Here is a 24,000-nt window from a genome sequence, read left to right as displayed (position 1 = left end):
GTTAGGAGGCCATGATGGACAGAGGCCAGTGGGCAGATTTGGCCAGCATGCCGGGGTTACACCCCTACTCTTTTTCGAAGGACATGGGATTTTTAACGACCTCGGACCTCGGCTTAACGTCTCATCTGAAAGACGGCGCTCACTGAGCAGTATAGCGTCCCCATCACTATACTGGGGCATTAGGACCACACAGACCGCAGGTTGGGCGCCCCCTGCTGGCCTCACTAACACCACTTCCAGCAGCAACCTAGCTTTCCCAGTGGTCTCCCATCCAGGTACTAACCGGGCGCAGCCCTGCTTAGCTTCAGTGGGCGACCATGTGAGACTTGCAGAGAGCTAGTTGCCGGCCAACTATGTAGTTATAGTATACTATATAGTTTTAAAACTATACATTTCGAGAATAAAGTGCGGCTGCAGCTGTGCGAAGTGCGAAGGTGCATCGCAAGTCACTTCAGGAGGAGACCTGAATTTATTTAGCTAAACTGCGACATGGTCATGTTCTGGAAATATTACCAACGATCCATCAGCTAATACCCCCCCCACCCCTCTCTCAGTTTAAAACTGTTGATAAAGCGCTGTCAACAAATACTTTTTTCTCCACATCTCATAAGGTGCAGTGAAAAGGCGCAGTACTGCGGTTGGGTCTGTTCTAGTTTGGATTATGTTCTCACTACAAACGAACCGCTCCAGGATTTGTTTGAAAGTGTACCAATTCCACCTCATAAAGGAGGTCTTGGTACGCCTTTTTGGTCCGCTTTTGCTGCGCACTCGAGTGCGATCGCTACATTCACACCTGCCCAAACCAACTCGAACCAAGTGGGAAAACCAACCTCTAGTGCGATTCAACCCAACTGAATAAGGCAGGTGTGAAAATCGATTATTGTTGGGACAACATGAAGGAATTGTGTGGAACACTGCATTTTAGAGTGTGATGATTGTAATAATGTTATTTACAATTTAAAAGTTCATACTTTTTTCATTAATTATGAATGATTTAATTCACCAAACTGATCCGCGTCTGCATTCCTTCAGGGATATAAACCAGTGTGCTCCCCCCCACACACACCCTTTGAAAAAATCTATTTGAATTTATTTTATTTATAAAGCGCCAGATTACAACATACATCATTTAATGTTGCTTCCTACAGTACAGACTTATATGTTAATGTACAGGTCATAAGTATAGGGCCAGACAGAATCTGCGGATATTTTTTGCAATTTTTTTGGAGAATTTTGTAAAAAATCTGTGGATTTATGCGAAATTATTTTAAGAGTATCATAACTTAAAACCTTTATATATAAAATACAAAATAATACTTTTTTATTAAACGTTAATTAAATGGCTACGATGCAAATTCAATTAGATCCACCTATTTGGTCAACAAAGCAGGTCGCTCATATAAAATCCAGTGGTGGAAAGAGTACTGAAAAATCATACTTCAGTAAAAGTACCAGTACTTGCCTAAAATGTAGTGCCAGTAGAGTAAAAGTATCGGCCGTAAATATTACTGAAGGTATGAGTGAAGAGTAGACCTTTCAAAAGAACTCAAGAGTAGTGAGTATTACGCTGTAAAAAAACTGATGCATTTACATGTCGTTTGTGGATGTGTGTAAACGTAACATTCTATAGTCCATCTAGTTATTGCCCAGCAGACGCACAACATCATAAAGGCATTAATATTAGGTTAGATTTAGGTTGTGATGTCAGGTGACCAAAATTCAACGTCTATCCAGCGTCTAATGTCAACGTTATTTTGATGCCCATTAACGACGTCGGTTGATTTTAGGTTGTTAGACGTCATAGTGGTAACGTCCACACAACGTCAAGCTGTAACGTCATCAGATGTTGATATTTGGTTGATTATAGGTTGTTAGAAAGTTAAAAAAAATCCAACGTCGAGCCAACATCTTACACCAACGTCATATTCATGTCAAATGCTGACATTTATTCGTCAGGTATGGCAAACAAAATCCAATGTCTGATAGAGGTCATAGTGGTAACGTCCACACAACATCAAGCTGTAACGTCATAAGACATTGATATTTGGTTGAATTTAGGTTGTTAGAAAGTGACCAAAATCCAGCGTCGAGCCAACATCTTAAACCAACGTCGTATTGACGTCAAATACTGACATTTATTCATCAGGTATGGCAAACAAAATCCAACGTCTGATAGACGTCATAATGGTAACGTCCACACAAAGTCAAGCTGTAACATTAGACGTTGATATTTGGTTGATTTAAGGTCGTTAGAAAGTGACCAAAATCCAACGTCAAGCCAACATCTTAAACCAGCGTCATATTGACGTCAAATACTGACATTTATTCATCAGGTATGGCAAACAAAATCCAACGTCTGATAGATGTCATAGTGGTAACGTCCACACAACATCAAGCTGTAACATCATTAGACGTTGATATTTGGTTGATTTTATGTTGGGTGTTGAACATTGACGTCAGCCAATGACGACATTAGACACTGAAGTCAACCTAATTTTCATTTTCAATCAAAATGCAACGTCCCCACAACGTTGGGTTACAACATCAATCTAATCATGTTGACATCTTGTGCCTGCTGGGTGTTAAAGGTAATTTCGTCATCATACAGTAAACATCCGCCATCTTCTCATCAGTGACATACATCTAAACAGTCTCTGGGTCAATGCGTGTAAAGATTTTAGACAATTAGTTGGACACTTTTAATGCTTCCAAACAGTTTGCTACCGTTATAAATGGCCCATGTCTTGAGGTACTTCATTATGATGTGATTTACCCTCTATGTGAGATTTTTTGTTACTGATTTTTCTAATCCCTACAGACAAGAAATAACACAGTAGTCACTGCAGGTTAAAGGACAGTAGTGGAGTAAAAGTACCGATACCGCTCTACAAATGTCCTCAAGGGGAAGTAAAAGTGCACATTTATAAAACAATTCCTGAGTAAAACTACTCGATTACAGTCATTTGAGTATTTGTTACTTTGATAATATCTCTACTAAAAGACAGAAAATATGACTGTACAAACTGTATTGTAGGTAAATCATATGAATATTCTCATATCAGTGAATAATATTGCTGAAATTAATTTAAAAACTGAATAAATATAGATTTATACACATTTACACTAGTAAATAACCAGCATCAATGATGGGCTCAAATCTGCGTGCACAGATTCCATGTGGGCCTAGCTATAGGTCACCTTCAGAGACAGATGTGTTGCAAATATTACTGCATATTTTGAGAAAAGCCGTCTTAAAATCTGTAAATATAGACAGATTATCTCCAAGGTGTATATCACGGAAAACACTGTCGACTACACATTTTGCACTTTCACATTCATAACCACAAATGTTTATATACATGATAATCAGCCACAGGATGTGGTTGTGGTTTTGTTTCCTGAAGTTAAAAAGTAAAACAAAAACAAGCCACTACTTCTTAAAAGATCAACACACAAGGCACAAGAATTCAAAAGCACGAGTGCATGATGTAAATCATAATATTATAACCAACTACTGTCTTTTGACACAGATTTGAACATACAGTACATTGATATATGGTTGATTTTAGGTTGGACGTTGAACAATGACATCAGCTTGACATTAAAGACAGATGTCAACCTAATTTTCATTTCCAAAATCCAACGTCTGATAGATATCATAGTAGTGACGTCTACTCAACGTCAAGCTGTAACATCATTAGACGTTGATATTTGGTTGATTTTAGGTTGTTAGAAAGTCATCAAAATCCAACGTCGAACCAACATCTTAAATTCAGCGTCATATTGACGTCAAATTCTGACATTTATTTGTCAGGTATGGCAACCAAAATCCAATGTCTGATAGATGTCATAGTGGTAACGTCCACACAACGTCAAGCTGTAACGTCATCAGACGTTGATATTTGGTTGATTTTAGGTTGGACGTTAAACGTTGACGTCAGCTTGACATTAAACACTGATGTCAACCTAATTTTCATTTCCAACCAAAATCCAACATCTGATAGACATCATAGTGGTAACGTCCACACAACATCAAGCTGTAACATCATCAGACGTTGATATTTGGTTGCTTTTAGGTTGTTAGAAAGTGACCAAAATCCAACGTCGAGCCAACATCTTAAACCAACGTCATATTGACCTCAAATACTGACATTTATTCGTCAGGTATGGCAACCAAAATTCACTGTCTGATAGACATCATAGTGGTAACGTCCACACAACGTCAAGCTGTAACGTCATCAGATGTTGATATTTGGTTGATTTAAGGTTGTTAGAAAGTGACCAAAATCCAACGTCGAGCCAACATCTTACACCAACGTCAATGTCACCAACGTATTGACGTCAAATACTGACATTTATTCTTTAGGTATGGCAACCAAAATCCAACGTCTGATAGACGTCATAATGGTAACGTCCACAAAACATCAAGCTGTAATATTAGACGTTGATATTTGGTTGTTTTAAGGTTGTGTTGATTAGTGACCAAAATCCAACGTCGAGCCAACATCTTAAACCAACGTCAACCTCACCAACGTATTGACGTCAAATACTGACATTTATTCGTCAGGTATGGCAACCAAAACCCAACGTCTGATAGACGTCATAGTGGTAACGTCCACACAACATCAAGCTGTAATATTAGACGTTGATATTTGGTTGTTTTAAGGTTGTGTTGATTAGTGACCAAAATCCAACATCGAGCCAACATCTTAAACCAACGTCAACCTCACCAACGTATTGACGTCAAATACTGACATTTATTCGTCAGGTATGGCAACCAAAACCCAACGTCTGATAGACATCATAGTGGTAACATCCACACAACGTCAAGCTGTAACATCATCAGACGTTGATATTTGGTTGATTTAAGGTTGTTAGAAAGTGACCAAAATCCAAAGTCGAGCCAACATCTTAAACCAACGTCATATTGACGTCAAATACTGACATTTATTCATCAGGTATGGCAACCAAAATCCAACGTCTGATAGACGTCATAATGGTAACGTCCACACAACGTCAAGCTGTAATATTAGACGTTGATATTTGGTTGATTTTAGGTTGTTAGAAAGTGATCAAAATCCAACGTCGAGCCAACATCTTACACTAACATCATATTGACGTCAAATACTGACATTTATTCGTCAGGTATGGCAACCAAAACCCAACGTCTGATAGACGTCATAGTGGTAACGTCCACACAACGTCAAGCTGTAGCAACATAAGACACATATTCGGTTGATTTTAGGTTTAACTACTGTCTTTTGACACAGATTTGAACATACAGCACCAAGCTCAAGTGATTCTCATGTGGTGTTTCTGGCAAGGACATTTATTAAGTGCTGGAATCAGCTTTGAAACGCATACAGTAAATAGTTTAAAAGGACTATTTTACACAGTAAAAACAGCTAATGAAATGGCCTCACTACCTAAACCCAACACTAAATCCCAAATTTTGAACGTCAAAAGACCCTGTGAGTTTGGATTTAAGCATTTTAAACTCAAGGGATGTCCTCATAGACCACCTTAATGAAGTACAACAAGTCATGCCCGTGTCATGTTACAATTTAGTGTCCTTGTAAATCACATAAACAAGCACACACACACACACACATGCTCTAACATGACTCCAAATATGTTAGACTGTTTTAAAGTGACGTTCAGATTAACCATACGTTATTAAAGATCTTTTGAGACATGCATTAGGAACAGAAGACACACACACACACACACACACACACACACACACACACCAGCTCCAGCTCTCCATCAAAACAGCTCAAAATAGCAGCATTTTTTCCCTTCATGCAGCGTCTCTCGAAATGGGATTGGCGTGGTGATTGAACTGTGTAATTAGCTGTAATTAACAGTCATTAGGGTTGTTAAAGGTCCCCCCTGTCAGACCCCAGACACAGGTGTGGGATTTTGCCATGTTCCAATGCCTCCACAACAGCTTTTGTAACCCTTGTCTTTCCAGCACAACAACATTACAATTAAGTTTGAAGGTGAGTATCGCTCATTTACGGCTCTTATTTGAGTAAACCCCCTAAATATACAGACCACACTAGTGGAATTACAATAACACTTGGATTCTGGGTTTTGGTAATTGTCAATTGTGTAGAAATATATGAAGTAAAGTTCACAGAGAAGTCAAATTATGCAGAATAACAACAACAACAAAATAAACTAAGCTAAAAACTCAACAAACTGCACTAAACTTTAACTATTCAATTCATTTAACAAGAATATTGAATACTTAATTTATTTATTTATTTATTTATTTATTTATTTATTTATTTTATTGTTTTTTAATGAATGAATGATCGATCCATCCATCCATCCATCCATCCATCCATCCATCCATCCATCCATCCATCCATCCATCTATTCATTCATTCATTTATTTATTTATTTATTTATTTATTTATTTATTTATTTATTTATTTAATAATTTATTTATTTATTTATTTATTTGTTTGTTTGTTTGTTTGTTTGTTTGTTTGTTTGTTTATTTATTTATTTATTTATTTATTTGTTTGTTTATTTTATTGTTTTTTATTAATTAATTATTAATTAATTTATTAATTATTTAATTTACTTTTTTATTTATTTATTTTTATTTGTTTGTTTCATGTAACGTTGAGTAATTCTGAAAATAAAGGTTAAAATTTAATTTATGTTTACAGAATTCTAAATATAAATAATATTTTATATAATAATAAAATGTATAACATTATTATGAAAAATAGCCATTCTTAGCTGATTCTGGCACATTTTACAGTAATGTTTATTAATGTGCATTGACCCTGTAAACAAATAAACATAACTAAATGAAAACAAATTCATAATTACCATATTTAATAATATATACTTACTAATTTAATAATCTCATGGATTCATAAAGTGAAATCAATGAATGAGTAAATATTTCTGGTATCATAAATGAATCTGTGCACTCAATAACTGTCTGAATCCCATGTCATCTGTATGGCTGTGAAGGACATGAATATTAATATGGACATTAATAAGCCCAAATAATGTCACAACTGTTTATGTAAACCGGCTGTTTTTACATGAATTCAGATATTATGAAATAATTATGTGACGTATCCACACCCGTATTGAATCTGCAAGTATATATTATATTATATAATAATAATAATAATAATAATAATAATAATAATAATGAAAATAATACACACTAAATAATAATAATAATAATAGTAATAATAATAATAACAATAATACACAATAAATGAGAATTACGATAATCAAAATAAATAACTTATAATATTAATAATAATAATAATAATAATAACAATAATACACACTAAATAATAATAAAAATCACAACAAATTAATAATAATAATAATAATAATAATACACACTAAATAATAATAATAATAATAATACACACTAAATAATAATAATAATCACAACAAATTAATAATAATAATAATAAAAATACACACTAAGTAATAATAATAATAATAATAATACACACTAAATAATAATAATAATCACAACAAATTAATAATAATAATAATAAAAATACACACTAAATAATAATAATAATAATAATAATAATAATAATACACACTAAATAATAATAATAATAATCTTCATCATAAATCACAATAAGTAATATTCCTAATAACAACAATAATATTAATATAATATATAATAATAATAGTCAAAATAAATAATGTATAATTAAAATAATAATAATAATAATAATAATAATAATAATAATAATAATAATAATAATAAATATATAAATAATAATAATAATAATAATAATAATAATAATAAATATATAAATAATAATAATAATAATAATAATAATAAATATTATTATTAATAATAATAATAATAATAATAATAATAATAATAATAATAATAATAATAATAATAATAATAATTATTATTATTATTATTATTATTATTATTATTATTATTATTATTATTATTATTATTATCCAAAGGTCATGTATATTCTGATTTGTGATTGATGATCTGAAGAGATCAATTACAAATCGAATCAATTGCTATCCATTTCACCCCTAAAAAGAAAGACTGTAAGCACCCTATAAAGAAGAAATCAAAGGCAAAGAGTAAACTACAGTAACAATAATTTATTCAGATCTCAAATATGAGCCAAGTCCTCTACTGGATGCCAAACGCTGAGAGACCAGCTTGAGCTCTGTCAAACCATGTTCTGTTCATTTCACTAATACTCTATTATTTCCTGCATTTCTTTCTCTTAGTTTGGTAGAAAATCCCTCCCTCCAGTCATTTATTAAACAATCCCATGCATTCAATGTATGTATACGTTATTAGTCATCATACTCGTATCATATGATTCCCCACCCTGAATAGTGTCCTTATTCTCTGAAGTGTTTTTACTTTCTCAGCAACAGAAATAGCATCACATGATTCATGCACATGTACAACTGCATATGACCGATCGGGAGTATTTGACAGAAGGCACATCTTATATCTGGGTAAAGCTGGAGTATAGAAATAAGTAGTGTAGCAAATCAAGTTAATAATGTAAAACTAGAAAAATAGGCAGCACATGTTCTCTAAATGTACAGTTCTCTCAATGAATGCCTATTTTCCCTATTCCTGGCTTCAGCCAGTGCACTGTTTCAGTGCATACTTCAACGTGTTACACCTAAAGGAGTATTGTATTTCAACTTAACGTATTACTGGAAACTGTATTGAATGTGTGTGTGGTAATGTTGATGTGTTTGGATTTGGCAGCACAGATCTGCTTCACTGCTGCTTTGATTATCGCTGCAGAGCTAGTAGAGGCTTGCTACTGTCAGTATGTTCAAAGACATGCTGCAAACAGAACATACATGAAACTCTCCAGTAAAGCAGGAGAACATTGCCTTAGCAAACATGCATTTATCTGCACTAGAGGACAGGATGAACAGCATAAACACGAACACCTCATCATCCACAGCCAAGCAGATCTACACCCATATTGATTTGTTTTTTTCAAATGGGACTATGTATGCCTGGGCTACCTTGGCAATTGACTTAACCCTAGTCTGCTTAACCCTAGTGTACTAGACTATGTGTGCCTTGGCTACCTTGTCAGTTGACTTGACCCAAGTGTACTTAGCCCAAGTGTACTAGACTATGTGTGCCTAGGCTACCTTGTCAATTGACTAAACCCTAGTGCACTAAACCCTAGTGTACTAGACTATGTGTGCCTAGGCTACCTTGTCAATTGACTTAACCCTAGTGTACTTAACCCTAGTGTACTAGACTATGTGTGCCTAGGCTACCTTGTCAGTTGACTTGACCCAAGTGTATTTAGCCCAAGTGTACTAGACTATGTGTGCCTAGGCTACCTTGTTAATTGACTTAACCCTAGTGTAGTAAACCCTAGTGTACTAGACTATGTGTGCCTAGACTACCTTGTCAATTGACTAAACCCTAGTGCACTAAACCCTAGTGTAGTAGACTATGTGTGCCTGGGCTACCTTGTCAAATGACTTAACCCTAGTGTATTTAACCCTAGTGTACTTAACCCTAGTGTACTAGACTATGTGCCTAGGCTACCTAGTCAAATGAATTAACCCTGGTGTATTTAACCCTAGTGTACTAGACTATGTGTGCCTGGGCTACCTTGTCAGTTGACTTGACCCAAGTGTACTTAGCCCAAGTGTACTAGACTATGTGTGCCTTGGCTACCTTGTCAGTTCACTTGACCCAAGTGTACTTAGCCCAAGTGTACTAGACTATGTGTGCCTAGGCTACCTTGTTAATTGACTTAACCCTAGTGTAGTAAACCCTAGTGTACTAGACTATGTGTGCCTAGGCTACCTTGTTAATTGACTTAACCCTAGTGTACTAAACCCTAGTGTACTAGACTATTAGTGCTTGGGCTACCTTGTCAAGTGAATTAACTCTAGTGTATTTAACCCTAGTGTACTTAACCCTAGTGTACTAGACTATGTGCCTAGGCTACCTAGTCAAATGAATTAACCCTAGTGTATTAAACCCTAGTGTACTTAACCCTAGTGTACTAGTCTATGTGTGCCTAGGCTACCTTGTCAATTGACTTAACCCTAGTGTACTAGAATATGTGTGCCTAGGCTACCTTGTCAGTTGACTTGACACAAGTGTACTTAACCCTAGTGTACTAGATTATGTGTGCCTAGGGTACCTTGTCAATTGACTAAACCCTAGTGCACTTAACCCTAGTGTACTAGACTATGTGTGCCTAGGCTACCTTGTCAATTGACTTAACCCTAGTGTACTAGACTATGTGTGTCTAGGCTACCTTGTCAGTTGACTTAACCCTAGTGTACTAGACTATGTGTGCCTAGACTACCTTGTCAATTGACTAAACCCTAGTGTACTAAACCCTAGTGTACTAGAATATGTGTGCCTAGGCTACCTTGGCAATTGACTTAACCCTAGTGTACTTAACCCTAGTGTACTAGAATATGTGTGCCTAGGCTACCTTGTCAGTTGACTTGACACAAGTGTACTCAACCCAAGTGTACTAGACTATGTGTGCCTAGGCTACCTTGTCAATTGACTTAACCCTAGTGTACTAAACCCTAGTGTACTAGACTATGTGTGCCTAGACTACCTTTTAATTGACTTAACCCTAGTGTACGAAACCCTAGTGTACTAGACTATGTGTGCCTGGGCTACCTTGTTAATTGACTTAACCCTAGTGTACTTAACCCTAGTGTACTAGACTATGTGTGCCTAGGCTACCTTGTTAATTGACTTAACCCTAGTGTACTAAACCCTAGTGTACTAGAATATGTGTGCCTAGGCTACCTTGGCAATTGACTTAACCCTAGTGTACTTAACCCTAGTGTACTAGAATATGTGTGCCTAGGCTACCTTGTCAGTTGACTTGACACAAGTGTACTCAACCCAAGTGTACTAGACTATGTGTGCCTAGTCTACCTTGTTAATTGACTTAACCCTAGTGTACTAAACCCCTAGTGTACTAGACTATGTGTGCCTAGACTACCTTGGCAATTGACTTAACCCTAATGTACTAAACCCTAGTGTACTAGACTTTGTGTGCCTAGGCTACCTTGTCAGTTGACTTGACCCAAGTGTACTTAACCCAAGTGTACTAGACTATGTGTGCCTAGGCTACCTTGTTAATTGACTTAACCCTAGTGTACTAAACCCTAGTGTACTAGAATATGTGTGCCTAGGCTACCTTGGCAATTGACTTAACCCTAGTGTACTTAACCCTAGTGTACTAGACTATGTGTGCCTAGGCTACCTTGTCAATTGACTTAACCCTAGTGTACTAAACCCTAGTGTACTAGACTATGTGTGCCTAGACTACCTTTCAATTGACTTAACCCTAGTGTACTAAACCCTAGTGTACTAGACTATGTGTGCCTAGACTACCTTGTCAGTTGACTTAACCCTAGTGTACTTAACCCTAGTGTACTAGACTATGTGTGCCTAGGCTACCTTGTTAATTGACTTAACCCTAGTGTACTAAACCCTAGTGTACTAGAATATGTGTGCCTAGGCTACCTTGTCAATTGACTTAACCCTAGTGTACTTAACCCTAGTGTACTAGAATACGTGTGCCTAGGCAACCTTGTCAGTTGACTTGACACAAGTGTACTCAACCCAAGTGTACTAGACTATGTGTGCCTAGGCTACCTTGTCAATTGACTTAACCCTAGTGTACTAAACCCCTAGTGTACTGGACTATGTGTGCCTAGACTACCTTGGCAATTGACTTAACCCTAATGTACTAAACCCCTAGTGTACTGGACTATGTGTGCCTAGACTACCTTGGCAATTGACTTAACCCTAATGTACTAAACCCTAGTGTACTAGACTTTGTGTGCCTAGGCTACCTTGTCAGTTGACTTGACCCAAGTGTACTTAACCCAAGTGTACTAGACTATGTGTGCCTAGGCTACCTTGTTAATTGACTTAACCCTAGTGTACTAAACCCTAGTGTACTAGACTATGTGTGCTTAGACTACCTTTCAATTGACTTAACCCTAGTGTACTAAACCCTAGTGTACTAGACTATGTGTGCCTGGGCTACCTTGTCAGTTGACTTAACCCTAGTGTACTTAACCCTAGTGTACTAGACTATGTGTGCCTAGGCTACCTTGTCAATTGACTTAACACTAGTGCACTAAACCCTAGTGTACTAGACTATGTGTGCCTAGGCTACCTTGTCAATTGACTTAACCCTAGTGTACTAGACTATGTGTGCCTAGGCTACCTTATTAATTGACTTAACCCTAGTGTACTTAACCCTAGTGTACTAGACTATGTGTGCCTGGGCTACCTTGTCAATTGACTAAACCCTAGTGTACTAGACTTAACCCTAGTGTACTTAACCCTAGTGTACTAGACTATGTGTGCCTGGGCTACCTTGTCAATTGACTTAACCTTAGTGTACTAGACTATGTGTGCCTAGGCCACCTTGTCAGTTGACTTAACCCTAGTGTCCTTAACCCTAGTGTACTAGACTATGTGTGCCTGGGCTACCTTGTCAATTGACTTAACCCTATTGTACTGGATTATGTGTGCCTGGGCTACCTTACCGAAGGGCTTAACATTAGTGTACTAGATAGCGAGAAAGATCAACATATAAACAGATCTGAGAGAGAATACCAAATAAAGCAAACTGGCTAGGAGCCTATATGCTCATTAGTGACTCATAAAAACAAAGCAACCTGCCAAAGCCAAATGATGTCCCGCTCTTATTGCATAATGAATGAGGAAGTGTTTTAAGTTTCTGTGATATGAAGACTGGAATCCAGAACACATCTTCTTGGCTGATATAAAATAGGCACAAGTTTGAATGTTTTATTATTCGCTGATGCAGATGGACTTGCATATTACATTCAACCAGCAGGGATGTGCAAGCCTCAAAATCACCTTGTTCTTCATTTTCCTGAACAGCAGCGCTAGTCCATCTTTAATCCTAACGTAATGAGCAGCGCTGCTTTAGCTAATGGAGCAACAGTGCCAGGACCTCCAGACGCAGCGAGACACTGAGCTCCCACTGACAATCTAATGAGCTTATTTGATAACCGAACCACAGAGGAAATGTATGTGAGGAAGGCCTTTACCTCCATTACCATGATAGAATACTGTAGTCAAGAACCTAAATGGACTTTCTGCTAGAGGACTGATCTCAGGTTAGGTGCTGAGTGACAACGCGACCTCGATGGGAAGGATACATGAAGCTCAAAAGGTTTGTTTGTGCAGATGAGGTGGAATAAAGATTTTAATGAGCAAAGTCAGAATAAAGAGCGGCAGTGGCGAGCAGAAGCTCATTAGTAGATATGAACTTTATACCTCGACTAAACACGCAAACTTCTTACAATGGCACAGATTGCTCAGCTATAATCCCCTGATGATTTCCCAGTATTGCTTTCATCACACTTGAAATGCTTGTCTCATGTTGGAACAGTTTTTTCCTACTCAAAGCACACTGTCATTCTTTTGGAGCCATCAGATGTTAAATAACTTCAGTTTAGTTTTACTTGGTTTTTGCATTTTATTTAATGTGGAAAATTAAGAGCTGGCCAAGATAGTCAGTCAAAACGAAGCAAAGCAAAACAAAACAGATACAAGATCAAAAACTGAAGAAGAAAAAATAATAATAATAAATTAATTAATTAAACAGACACAAAAACAAAAACTGAAACAAAACAAAATTAAACTAAACAAAACAAAACACTAAATTTAATTGAACACAGCAAATCTAAACAAATCTCAACCTGGCCAAGATTTTTGAAACAAAATAAATCAAAACAAAATAAAACTATATTAAACTGAAAAAAGCAAATCTAAAGAAATCTCAACCTGGCCAAGATAGGCAGCAAAACAAAAACAAAACAAAACAAAACAAAACAAAATTAAAGAAACAAACAGAAATTAAACTAATTAAGACTGAACAAAACAAATCTCAACCTGGCAGAAAACGAAACAAAACGAAGCAAAGCAAATTGAAATTAAACAAAACGAGACAAAACGAAATAAAAAGAAAGAAAATGAAACGGGAAAAAACTAAATGAAACAAACAAAAAAAAATTTAAATGAAACAAAACAAAATGAAACTAAATTAAACTGAACAAAACAAATCTAAACAAACCTCAACCTGGCCAAGATAGGCAGCGAAACGAAATAAAACAAAACAAAATTGAAGAAACAAAAAGAAATAAAACTAAATAAAACTGAACAAAACAAATCTCAACCTGGCAGCAAAACAAAACAAAACGAAGTAAAAAAAAAAAAAAAAAAAAAAAAATTAAACGAAACAAAATGAAATGAAACTAAATAAAGCTAAATAAAACTGAACAAAATAAATCTCAACCTGGCAGCAAAACGAAACAAAACGAAGTAAAAAAACAAAAAAACAAAACAAAACAAAACAAAATTAAACGAAACAAAATGAAATGAAACTAAATGAAACTAAATAAAACTGAACAAAATAAATCTCAACCTGGCAGCAAAACGAAACAAAACGAAGTAAAAAAAAAAAAAATTAAAAAAAAAAAAAAAAAAAAATTAAACGAAACAAAATGAAGTTAAACTGAACAAAGCAAATCTAAACAAATCTCAACCTGGCCAAGAAAGGTAGTGAAACAAAAAATAATAATAATAATTAAAAAAAAAAAATAAAATAAAATAATATCATACTAAATGAAACTGAACAAAACAAATCTAAACAAATCTCAACCTGGCAAAGATAAGCAGCGAAACAAAACAAAACAAAACAAAAAAAAATTATTAAAATAAAATAAAATAAAATAAAATTAAAATAAATTAAATTAAATTAAATTAAATTAAATTAAATTAAATTAAATTAAATTAAATTAAACTAAATTAAATTAAATTAAATTAAATTAAATTAAATTAAATTAAATTAAAACTAATTTCAATTAAATTAAAACTAATTTCAATTAAACTAAATTAACTGAACAAAACAAATTTAAAAAAAACTCAACCTAGCCAAATTGGCAGCAACAAACAAAATTAAAGAAACAAAAAGAAATTGAACTGAATTAAAATGAAAACAAAATAGAACAAAATTGGCAGAAAATGTTGGGTTTTTCTAAACACAGGTATTTACATTTGTATTAGTATTTAAATAAATAAAACATGCGGCTTTATTATTTTAAGTAGAATGTAGTTTTGTGTTTCCAAGAAGATAATGTCCAAGAAGTTCCATCATCTTACTCATGAAATGCCTCAGCCAGCAGAGCTGACGACTGATACTATATTTTGTTTGATAGAAAAGTTTAATTGAGAATGGAAAGATGTGAAAGGAGGAAGCAAACCATACTCAACATGCTGTCTTACCCCAGGTTTTTCTCCAAACGGCTGCCCAACGAACCCACCACCTCTCCCAATGTACAGCAAGCCTGGCCCAGAAAATCCTGCATGAAAGAGAACATGAAAAAAAGCATCTTTCACCACGGCAAGATTAAAGGTCAGTCATTTCAACTTGTCTATTTATAGTATGCATGAAATTTCTTCTACAGTACTTCATCTGTAATCACTGGGCCAAAGCAAAAGGCGAAGATAAAATGATGCTTTTAAAGGACAAAATGGAGGATTTTTTTTTTCTCCCGACATAATTGAATAGTTAAAAATATAACAATTCAATAGCTAAAAACAACTTGTTCAAATTAACAAACTGCTTTTAGCAGACAAACACTCCAAAAGCATGACTACGAATGTATATTGAATATTAATGTAGTGTATGTGTGGGAATGCAAAGAAAAAACTGCTTATATACGAAGGTCACGTTAAAACATCCATTGTACAATTATTTTTAACATGGATAAATGTACAGTCTTATTACAAATGTATTTCTCACTCCAGTGTATATAAATTAATCCTTATCCTATGTATATGGATTATTTGTAGCACTGTTGTACTATTTATTTATTTATTTATTTATTTATTTATTTATTTATTTATTTATTTATTTATTTATTTATTTATTTATATTTATTCACATTTATTTATTTATATTTATTTATTTATATTTATTTGTTTATTTATTTATATTTATTTATTAATATTTATTGGTTTTTTTATTGATTTATTTTTATATTTATATTTATATTTGTATTTATTTGTTTACTTATTTACTTATTTATTTATTTATTTTTATAATTATTTTTATATTTATTTTATATTTATTTATTTGTTTATATTTATTTATTTATTTATAGTTATTTTTTTTATTCATATTTATTTATATTTATTTGTTTATTTGTTTATAATTATTTAATTATTTATTCATTTATATGTATTTGTTTTTTATTTATATTTATATTTATATATATTTGTTTACTTATTTATTTATTTATTTTAATATTTATTTTTATATTTATATTTATTTATTTGTTTATTTGTTTATATTTATATTTATTTATTTATATTTATATTTATTTGTTTATTTACTTATTTATGTTTATTTTATATTTATTTATTCATTTATTTATTTGTTTATTTTTTGAAAGTGCAACCGATACATTTAAATACAGTAGTCAAATTTAAAAAAAGGTGCATGGTACATAGGACTTTACAACATTATAAAGATAAAATTACTTGCACACCAAAACACAAGCTGTTTCCATCCACCTGCTTTTATGTGTATTTTGGAATAATTGCATTAAAATGCACAAACATTTTGAAAATGCGCATAAAAGCATGCATAAAACTGAGAAGGTGAAATTTGAATCCGATAACTTTTATTATATAAGAAAAGAGGCTCACAGTGGCTTTTCCTACTGTGGTTAATGACATGTTTTTCAGATTTTCACAATTTCACAAATTCATTTTGTTCTCCTTGACTCACTGGAAGGAATCACAATTTTTTTGATGTGATACTCCAGTTTTGAGACTAGTGTACTAGACTATGCATGCCTGGGTTACCTTGCCAAATAGCTTAACATTAGTATACTAGACTATGTGTACCTGGGCTACCTTGCTGAATAGCTTAACACTAGTGTACTAGACTATGTGTACCTGGGCTACCTTGCTGAATAGCTTAACACTAGTGTACTAGACTATGTGTGCCTGGGCTACCTTGCCAAATAGCTTAACACTAGTGTACTAGACTATGTGTACCTGGGCTACCTTGCTGAATAGCTTAACACTAGTGTACTAGACTATGTGTACCTGGGCTACCTTGCTGAATAGCTTAACACTAGTGTACTAGACTATGTGTGCCTGGGCTACCTTGCTGAATAGCTTAACACTAGTGTACTAGACTATGTGTACCTGGGCTACCTTGCTGAATAGCTTAACACTAGTGTACTAGACTATGTGTGCCTGGGCTACCTTGCCAAATAGCTTAACACTAGTGTACTAGACTATGTGTACCTGGGCTACCTTGCTGAATAGCTTAACACTAGTGTACTAGACTATGTGTACCTGGGCTACCTTGCTGAATAGCTTAACACTAGTGTACTAGACTATGTGTAGTCAAATGTAGCAGATTGATTTTAAAACACCAGGTTAAACTTTCTGGCCTATATACAGCACTGACATAATTAAAATTAAACGAAGAATAGACTTGGATCTTTTGGTTTGTGTGTGCACCATTGCATGCAAGATTTCTGTATTTATAACCACCTCAGAGGATATTGGGGGTCGCGAGTCACTGGTATTGTCATTTTGGGGGTCGCAGGCTGAAAAATTTGGGAACCCCTGTACTAGACTATGTGTGCCTGGGCTACCTAGCCAAATGGCCTAGCACTAGTGTAATAGACTATGTGTGCCTGGGCTACCTTGCCGAATGGCCTAACACTAGTGTAATAGACTATGTGTGCCTGGGCTACCCTTACAATTGGCTTAACACTAGTGTACTAGACGCTGTTGTACTATATGTACTATAACAACATGCATGCCCAGGTTTAACACTAATACCACACACTTTCTTTCCTTGCTACAAAGAAATTAATATTGCAGGCTGATAGAAAAAAATAAACAAACACCTCAGCAAGTATAAATGAGAACCCTTAATAATTCCATCGTCCTTCCATTTTTAATAATTCCAAAACACAGTGACATTCCCGTTTGGCTATTCATAAATCAAATTGGCATCTTTGGATGTAAACTGTGAGCTTCTTAAGCATTTAATTTCCAAATCATAGGCATTACCAGAGAGTTGGCCCTCCCTAACGGTTTCCTCTCCTCTGGGAAGGCTTTCCACTAGATGTTGGAACAAGACTGTGGGGATTTGCACTCATTCGAGAGCTCTGCTGTGGGGCGATGGGCTTTGGCACACAGTCAGTGTGCCAGTTCATCCCCGAGGTGTTCAGATTGGGGACTGGCGCAGCTCTCTCACAGTAAGACTCAGTAAACATTTGTTTATGGACTAGCTCGGTCCACAGGGAGGGAAGTAGACCGTTGCCATCAAGCTGGAAGCACATAGGTCTCTACAGTGGCACTGTATGTCATGGTAACAGGATTTTTCTATAACAAATAGTTGAAATAAGGGTGGGGTGGCTCAGTGGTTAGCACTGTGGCCTCACAGCAAGAAGGTCGCTGGTTCGAGTCTCGGCTGTGTCAGTTGGCGTTTCTGTGTGGAGTTTGCACGTTCTCCCCGGATTCCTAAAGGTGCTCCGGTTTCCGCTACAGTCCAAACACATGTGCAACAGGTCAGTTGAATAAACTAAATTGGCCGTAGTGCACACATATTAAAACATATGCTGGATAAGTTGGCGGTTCATTCCGCTGTGACAACCTCTGATAAATAAGACACTAAGACAAAGGAAAATGAATGAAATAAGGGTTCTTGATACTCTTTTTATAGTTATAAACTAGAGGTATCAAGCTTCAAAAAAAAAGGAAACCAAAATAACTATAAGTCAAGGATTTGTACTGGTAAAACATCACACTGAAAGGTCGTCATGCATTTAATAAGCCATCTGAAGTGAAGAACAGTGTTTGGCTTAGAAACTCAATTTGAATTCAGATGATTTTTCTTTGGCGGAGCTGTGAAGTATCTGCTCCGCTGACCTTTGCAACAGCAATTTTCTAAAGGATAATGTTTGTGGAATGAAGTCTATTTGATAAAAATGATCCTTTATTAGCTTTAGTTTGTGTTTGTGTAAATATGCAGAGCGATCAAAGAGACATTGAGAAAAGGGAATGGAGTAGCATATTTACCAGTGGCTGACCAATAATAGAAAGTTAAATTCTGATTAATTTAATTCTCATAAGTGGAACGGCCTTCAACAGTGACATTTATACTAAACTCAACTGAATCACTGCTAATTTAATAAGTACGACCCCAGTATTGATACGATATGCTGGAATCTTCCAAAAGCTGATGTTGCTTCATCTGTTTTGACACAAACTAGATTGTAAAAAGGCTTATAATAAAGATAAATTAAATCAAAATGCATTTAGCTTATGTGCAATATCTCTTCTTTATGTTTCCAATAAGAGGTAAGGTGTAAATGAAAAAGAGAAGGGGGCCAGTCACTGCACCCTGAGGCACCTCAGGGATTGTTTCATGTAATTCCGAGTCTTCCCCTTCAGTAAACCTTACAGCACAGGTGTCAAACTCAAAAGGGCCGCAGCTCTGCACAGTTTAGTTCCAACCCTAATTAAACACACCTGATCAAACTAATTGAGTCCTTCAGGCTTGTTTGAAACCTACAGGTAAGTGTGTCGGAGCAGGGTTGGAACTAAACTGTGCAGGGCTTCGGCCCTCCAGGATTTGAGTTTGACACCCCTGCCTTACAGCATCTGCCTATGACTCAATGCCAGAGAAGAGCACGTCATGAGAGGGTGGACAAAGGGATCTGGTGATTCTGCGTTTTAAAAAATGATCATTTTGTTTACAAATGGTTTCTTTTAGAAACTTTTTTCTTGTCGGCTTCCAGTCAAGAGCAGTGTGTTTTTAGGACTGAGAGGAAATAATACAGCTTTTGAGTACAAAGTAGCTTGTAATGATGACAGTATGTTCATTCACCAGTTCATCCATTTTCCTTCCACTTATTCCCTTATTTATCAGGGGTCACCACAGCAGAATGAACCGCCAACTATTCCAGAATACATTTATACAGCGGATGTCCCGGTACTGGGAAACACCCACACACTACAATCAAGGTTATAATAGTTTTGGATTTTTCATTAGTTTTAGTTTCTATTTCGTTTTGACTTTTTTTTTTCAAATTCAGTTTTTTTCAGTTTTAATTAGTTTTAGAGGTAGATTTCTTAGTTTTAGTTTAGTTTTTATTAGTTTCTATATTTTAAAAATTAGTTTTAGTTTAGTTTTTATTAGTTTCTATATTTTAAAAATGTCTTAGTTTTAGTTTAGTTTTTATTAGTTTCTATATTTTAAAATTGTCTTAGTTTTAGTTTAGTTTTTATTAGTTTCTATATTTTAAAAATGTCTTAGTTTTAGTTTATTTTTATTAGTTTCTATATTTTAAAAATGTCTTAGTTTCAGTTTAGTTTATATTAGTTTCTATATTTTAAAATTGTCTTAGTTTTAGTTTAGTATTTATTAGTTTCTATATTTTAAAAATGTCTTAGTTTCAGTTTAGTTTTTATTAGTTTCTATATTTTAAAAATGTCTTAGTTTTAGTTTATTTTTATTAGTTTCTATATTTTAAAAATGTCTTAGTTTCAGTTTAGTTTATATTAGTTTCTATATTTTAAAAATGTCTTAGTTTTAGTTTAGTATTTATTAGTTTCTAAATTTTACAAATGTCTTAGTTTCAGTTTAGTTTTTATTAGTTTCTATATTTTAAAAATTGTCTTAGTTTCAGTTTAGTTTTTATTAGTTTCAGTATTAGTTTCAGTTTTTGTATAATAAAAACTCAGCCACACATTTTTTGTAACATGTATTCAGAGAGCACATGAACACTATCCCATCCTCAAGTTAGACCCACAGTAGTGATGGACAGGGCCGGATTAACCTATGGGCATTATGGGCACAGGCCCAGGGGCCCGTCCGCACTTAGATTTTGCCTACTTTCCATCACGAGCAAGACAAGTAGGAATCAATAAGAAGTGTGTGTATTATGGAGGACTCAAATTCCTAGAACTGTATTAGAGAGTTATCCAAATCATGTGCATTATAAGTTTGTTGAAGTTCACATTACAAATACCCTTAAATATACATTTTAGTACTGCTTCAGTGAACTTGAATAAGTATATTAAAATCCATTAATTTCCCCTATTGTATTAGTACTTTTTTTTCAAAGTGTGCTTTAAATGCTTTAAAAATGAGTTACATCTTTTTAGACTAGAAATATATGTAGTGTATATCAATTATTTAAAAAATGTGAGCAATACATTATCCATTAATTTTATTTAACAAACATTATATCAATCTTATTTTTTATATCAACTATGGAATGCGGCTATAGGGGCCCTACAAGACATTGTGCCCACGGGCCTCTAAATTATTAATCCGGGCCTGGTGATGGGAAGTGCAGATTTTTAACGCAGATGTTAGGACTCAACATTATGTCGTCAGAAATCAATTGAAATGATCAGAAAAGTCTTACAGTTAAGTTTTGTCACGTTAAAACATCCATTGTACAATTATTTTTAACATGGATAAATGTACAGTCCTATTACAAATTTATTTCTCACTCCAGTGTATATAAATAAATCCTTTTCCTATGTATATGGATTATTTGTAGCACTGTTGTATTATTCATTCATTCATTCATTCATTCATTCATTCATTCATTTATTTATTTATTTATTTATATTTATTTATTTATTTATATTTATTTATTTATTTATATTTATTTATTTATATATATTTTTATTTATTTGTTAATTTTTTTATATTTATATTTATATTTATTTGTTTACTTATTTACTTATTTATTTATTTATTTTTATATTTATTTTTTTATTTATTTTTATATTTATTTATTTGTTTACTTATTTATTTGTTTATTTGTTTATATTTATATTTATATTTATTTGTTAATTTTTTAATTTTTTTATATTTATTTATATTTGTGTTTATTTGTTTATATTTATTTATTTATTCATTTATATTTATATTTATTTGCTTTTTATTTATTAATTAATTAATTTATTTATTTATTTATTTTTATATTTTCATTTTTATATTTATATTTATTTGTTTTTTTATTTGTTTATATTTATTTATTTATTTTTATTTATATTTTTAAAGTTTTGCAGCCCAACTGAATCATGATTCACTTATTTAAATTCCATTACGATCGTCTGTTATGAAATAAACTTACGTTTTTTCGTTAGTTTTCGTTAACTATAATAACCTTGAATACAATGTTTAAAATACACTCAGAAACCTCAATGTTCCCACTTGTCCTACCAATCCTCTAATTACTAAACTCTCAATTAGTATTTCTAAAGATGAATATGACTACTTTTATTCTTTATATACTCTCTAACGACCCTTCTGTCCCTCTCGATCACCAGTTTGTTTCTCTTCATGTGTGCTTTTCTCCCGTCTCTTCATTTTCACCTGATGACAGAAGCGCAGTCGCCCTTCACATGTCAACACATCCTATAATGGTTTTACGCGGCGCCGAATTCCCTTTGGGAGTCGCCAAGCTGTGTTTGTCTTTCCGAGTCGGCGGGGGAGAGGGTGATATTGATTTGTGGGTGACTAAAGGAGGTTGCGAAGCATTGTGCCGGCTAATTTGGAGGTGGTAATTTTCAGGGATGGAACCTAGGAGTCACTTAGGGGGTTTTCAATTACATGATGGATGATGTGTGGAGAGATGGCTTTATCTGCATCTTTACAGCCGATGTGTCCTCGCGGTCGCTGGAGGAAACAATAGCTGATGCTTTAGGAGCTCAGGCTGGGATACAGCGGGATTTCCAGAGAAAGCCCGGCTGGCTTTGATCAGTGCTGTTGTCGGGCCTTTGGATTAGCAAACGCCGTGGTGTGTTTTGTTAAGCGGTTACACTTTGATTGCCACGCTGATGGACTCCCACAGTCTCCTGCACTACACATGCTAAATAAATCAGCAATAATAGAAGTTTATTTATACACTAAATCTGAGAGGATTATTTTATGATTGATCACAGCTGGTCCTGCAGTAGATAACACATGATTCGCCAATCGGATGATTCCTAACCCCCTATAAATCACCAGAGCTTCTTACCTCAGTTATCTTCATCTTGAAGAATCCCAGCTCCCACCCCTACCTTTTCTATATTGGGCAACACGGCAGCCCAGTGGTTAGCACTGTTGCCTCACAGTAAGAATGTCACTGGTTAAATGTCCTTACTGGACCTGTCGACATTTCTGTGCGGAGTTTACTTGTTCTTGTTCATGTAGGGCTCCCCAGTGATATGCGTAAATTGACCGTACCAAATTGGCACCGCAAGCTATTAGTAAGCCGTATATTTCTTTATAGCTATCCCTATTGACCTTATTCTAAAATGCGGAAGTGCACCTGTTTTCGCGATTGTCTTAGAACTTCCGATTCAATCGCCTATGGGAGAAATGACTAGGAATAATAAACGGCAGAAAACGGTCAAACTACTTGTTCTACAAACAAATGTTTGCATGACTATACAGACCAAGTAGAATAATATAACAAAAAAAATATCAAATTGCAACATCAAGCAACGTAATGAGCAGTTTTTAATGTCTAAAAATGAATGAAAGTGAATGAGACCGGAAGTCTCGAGCCAAAAAGATTCAAATGGCAGCGCCCACTCGTCGGCGGAGAATAAGGTCAATAATCATTAGCCATTAACAAGTGTGGGGAGTTCACGAGATCTACCTGAGCTCAAACTCCCCTCTCATCCTGCAAAAGGAGTGAGCCCAGGGCTCGAGGATGTTATAAGCTCAGGGCTCTCTCCCAGGACAGCATGCCAAACATGCTTTATAATCAGTCCTTATTTAAGTGTGAACTCTTGAAATGCCTACAGTTTTACTGCTACTATTATTAGTTAGCCTTGTTTGAATGCCAGGGAATTATCAGAAAAAAGTTTCTAGAACTTTCTAATTAAAACAAAAA

General features: G+C 34.4%; 2 protein-coding genes across 12 annotated transcripts in view; one reads left to right on the top strand and one right to left on the bottom strand.

Annotated features, from left to right (window-relative positions):
- Positions 1–24,000, top strand: part of slco1d1 (solute carrier organic anion transporter family, member 1D1) — a 790,174-nt gene that overhangs the window by 134,957 nt on the left and 631,217 nt on the right. The gene's annotated exons all lie outside the window — the stretch shown is intronic.
- Positions 1–24,000, bottom strand: part of si:ch211-266c8.2 — a 268,161-nt gene that overhangs the window by 119,014 nt on the left and 125,147 nt on the right. For all 11 annotated transcript variants that reach the window (XR_015484043.1, XR_015484044.1, XR_015484046.1 and 8 more), the window contains exon 6: positions 15,344–15,420. Coding sequence is in view for 2 of the 11 variants with exons in the window: in XM_087249950.1 (XP_087106076.1) it covers positions 15,344–15,420 (77 nt within the window). In the remaining 9 variants the exon portion in view is untranslated. The remainder of the gene's footprint in view (positions 1–15,343; positions 15,421–24,000) is intronic.

This window comes from Danio rerio, chromosome 4 (genome assembly GCF_052040795.2).
Source record: "Danio rerio strain M-AB ecotype USA chromosome 4, GRCz13ab, whole genome shotgun sequence".
Taxonomy (NCBI): domain Eukaryota; kingdom Metazoa; phylum Chordata; class Actinopteri; order Cypriniformes; family Danionidae; genus Danio; species Danio rerio.
The sequence above is the reverse complement of the archived record's forward strand: the minus strand, read 5'-3'. Positions and strand labels throughout refer to the sequence as shown.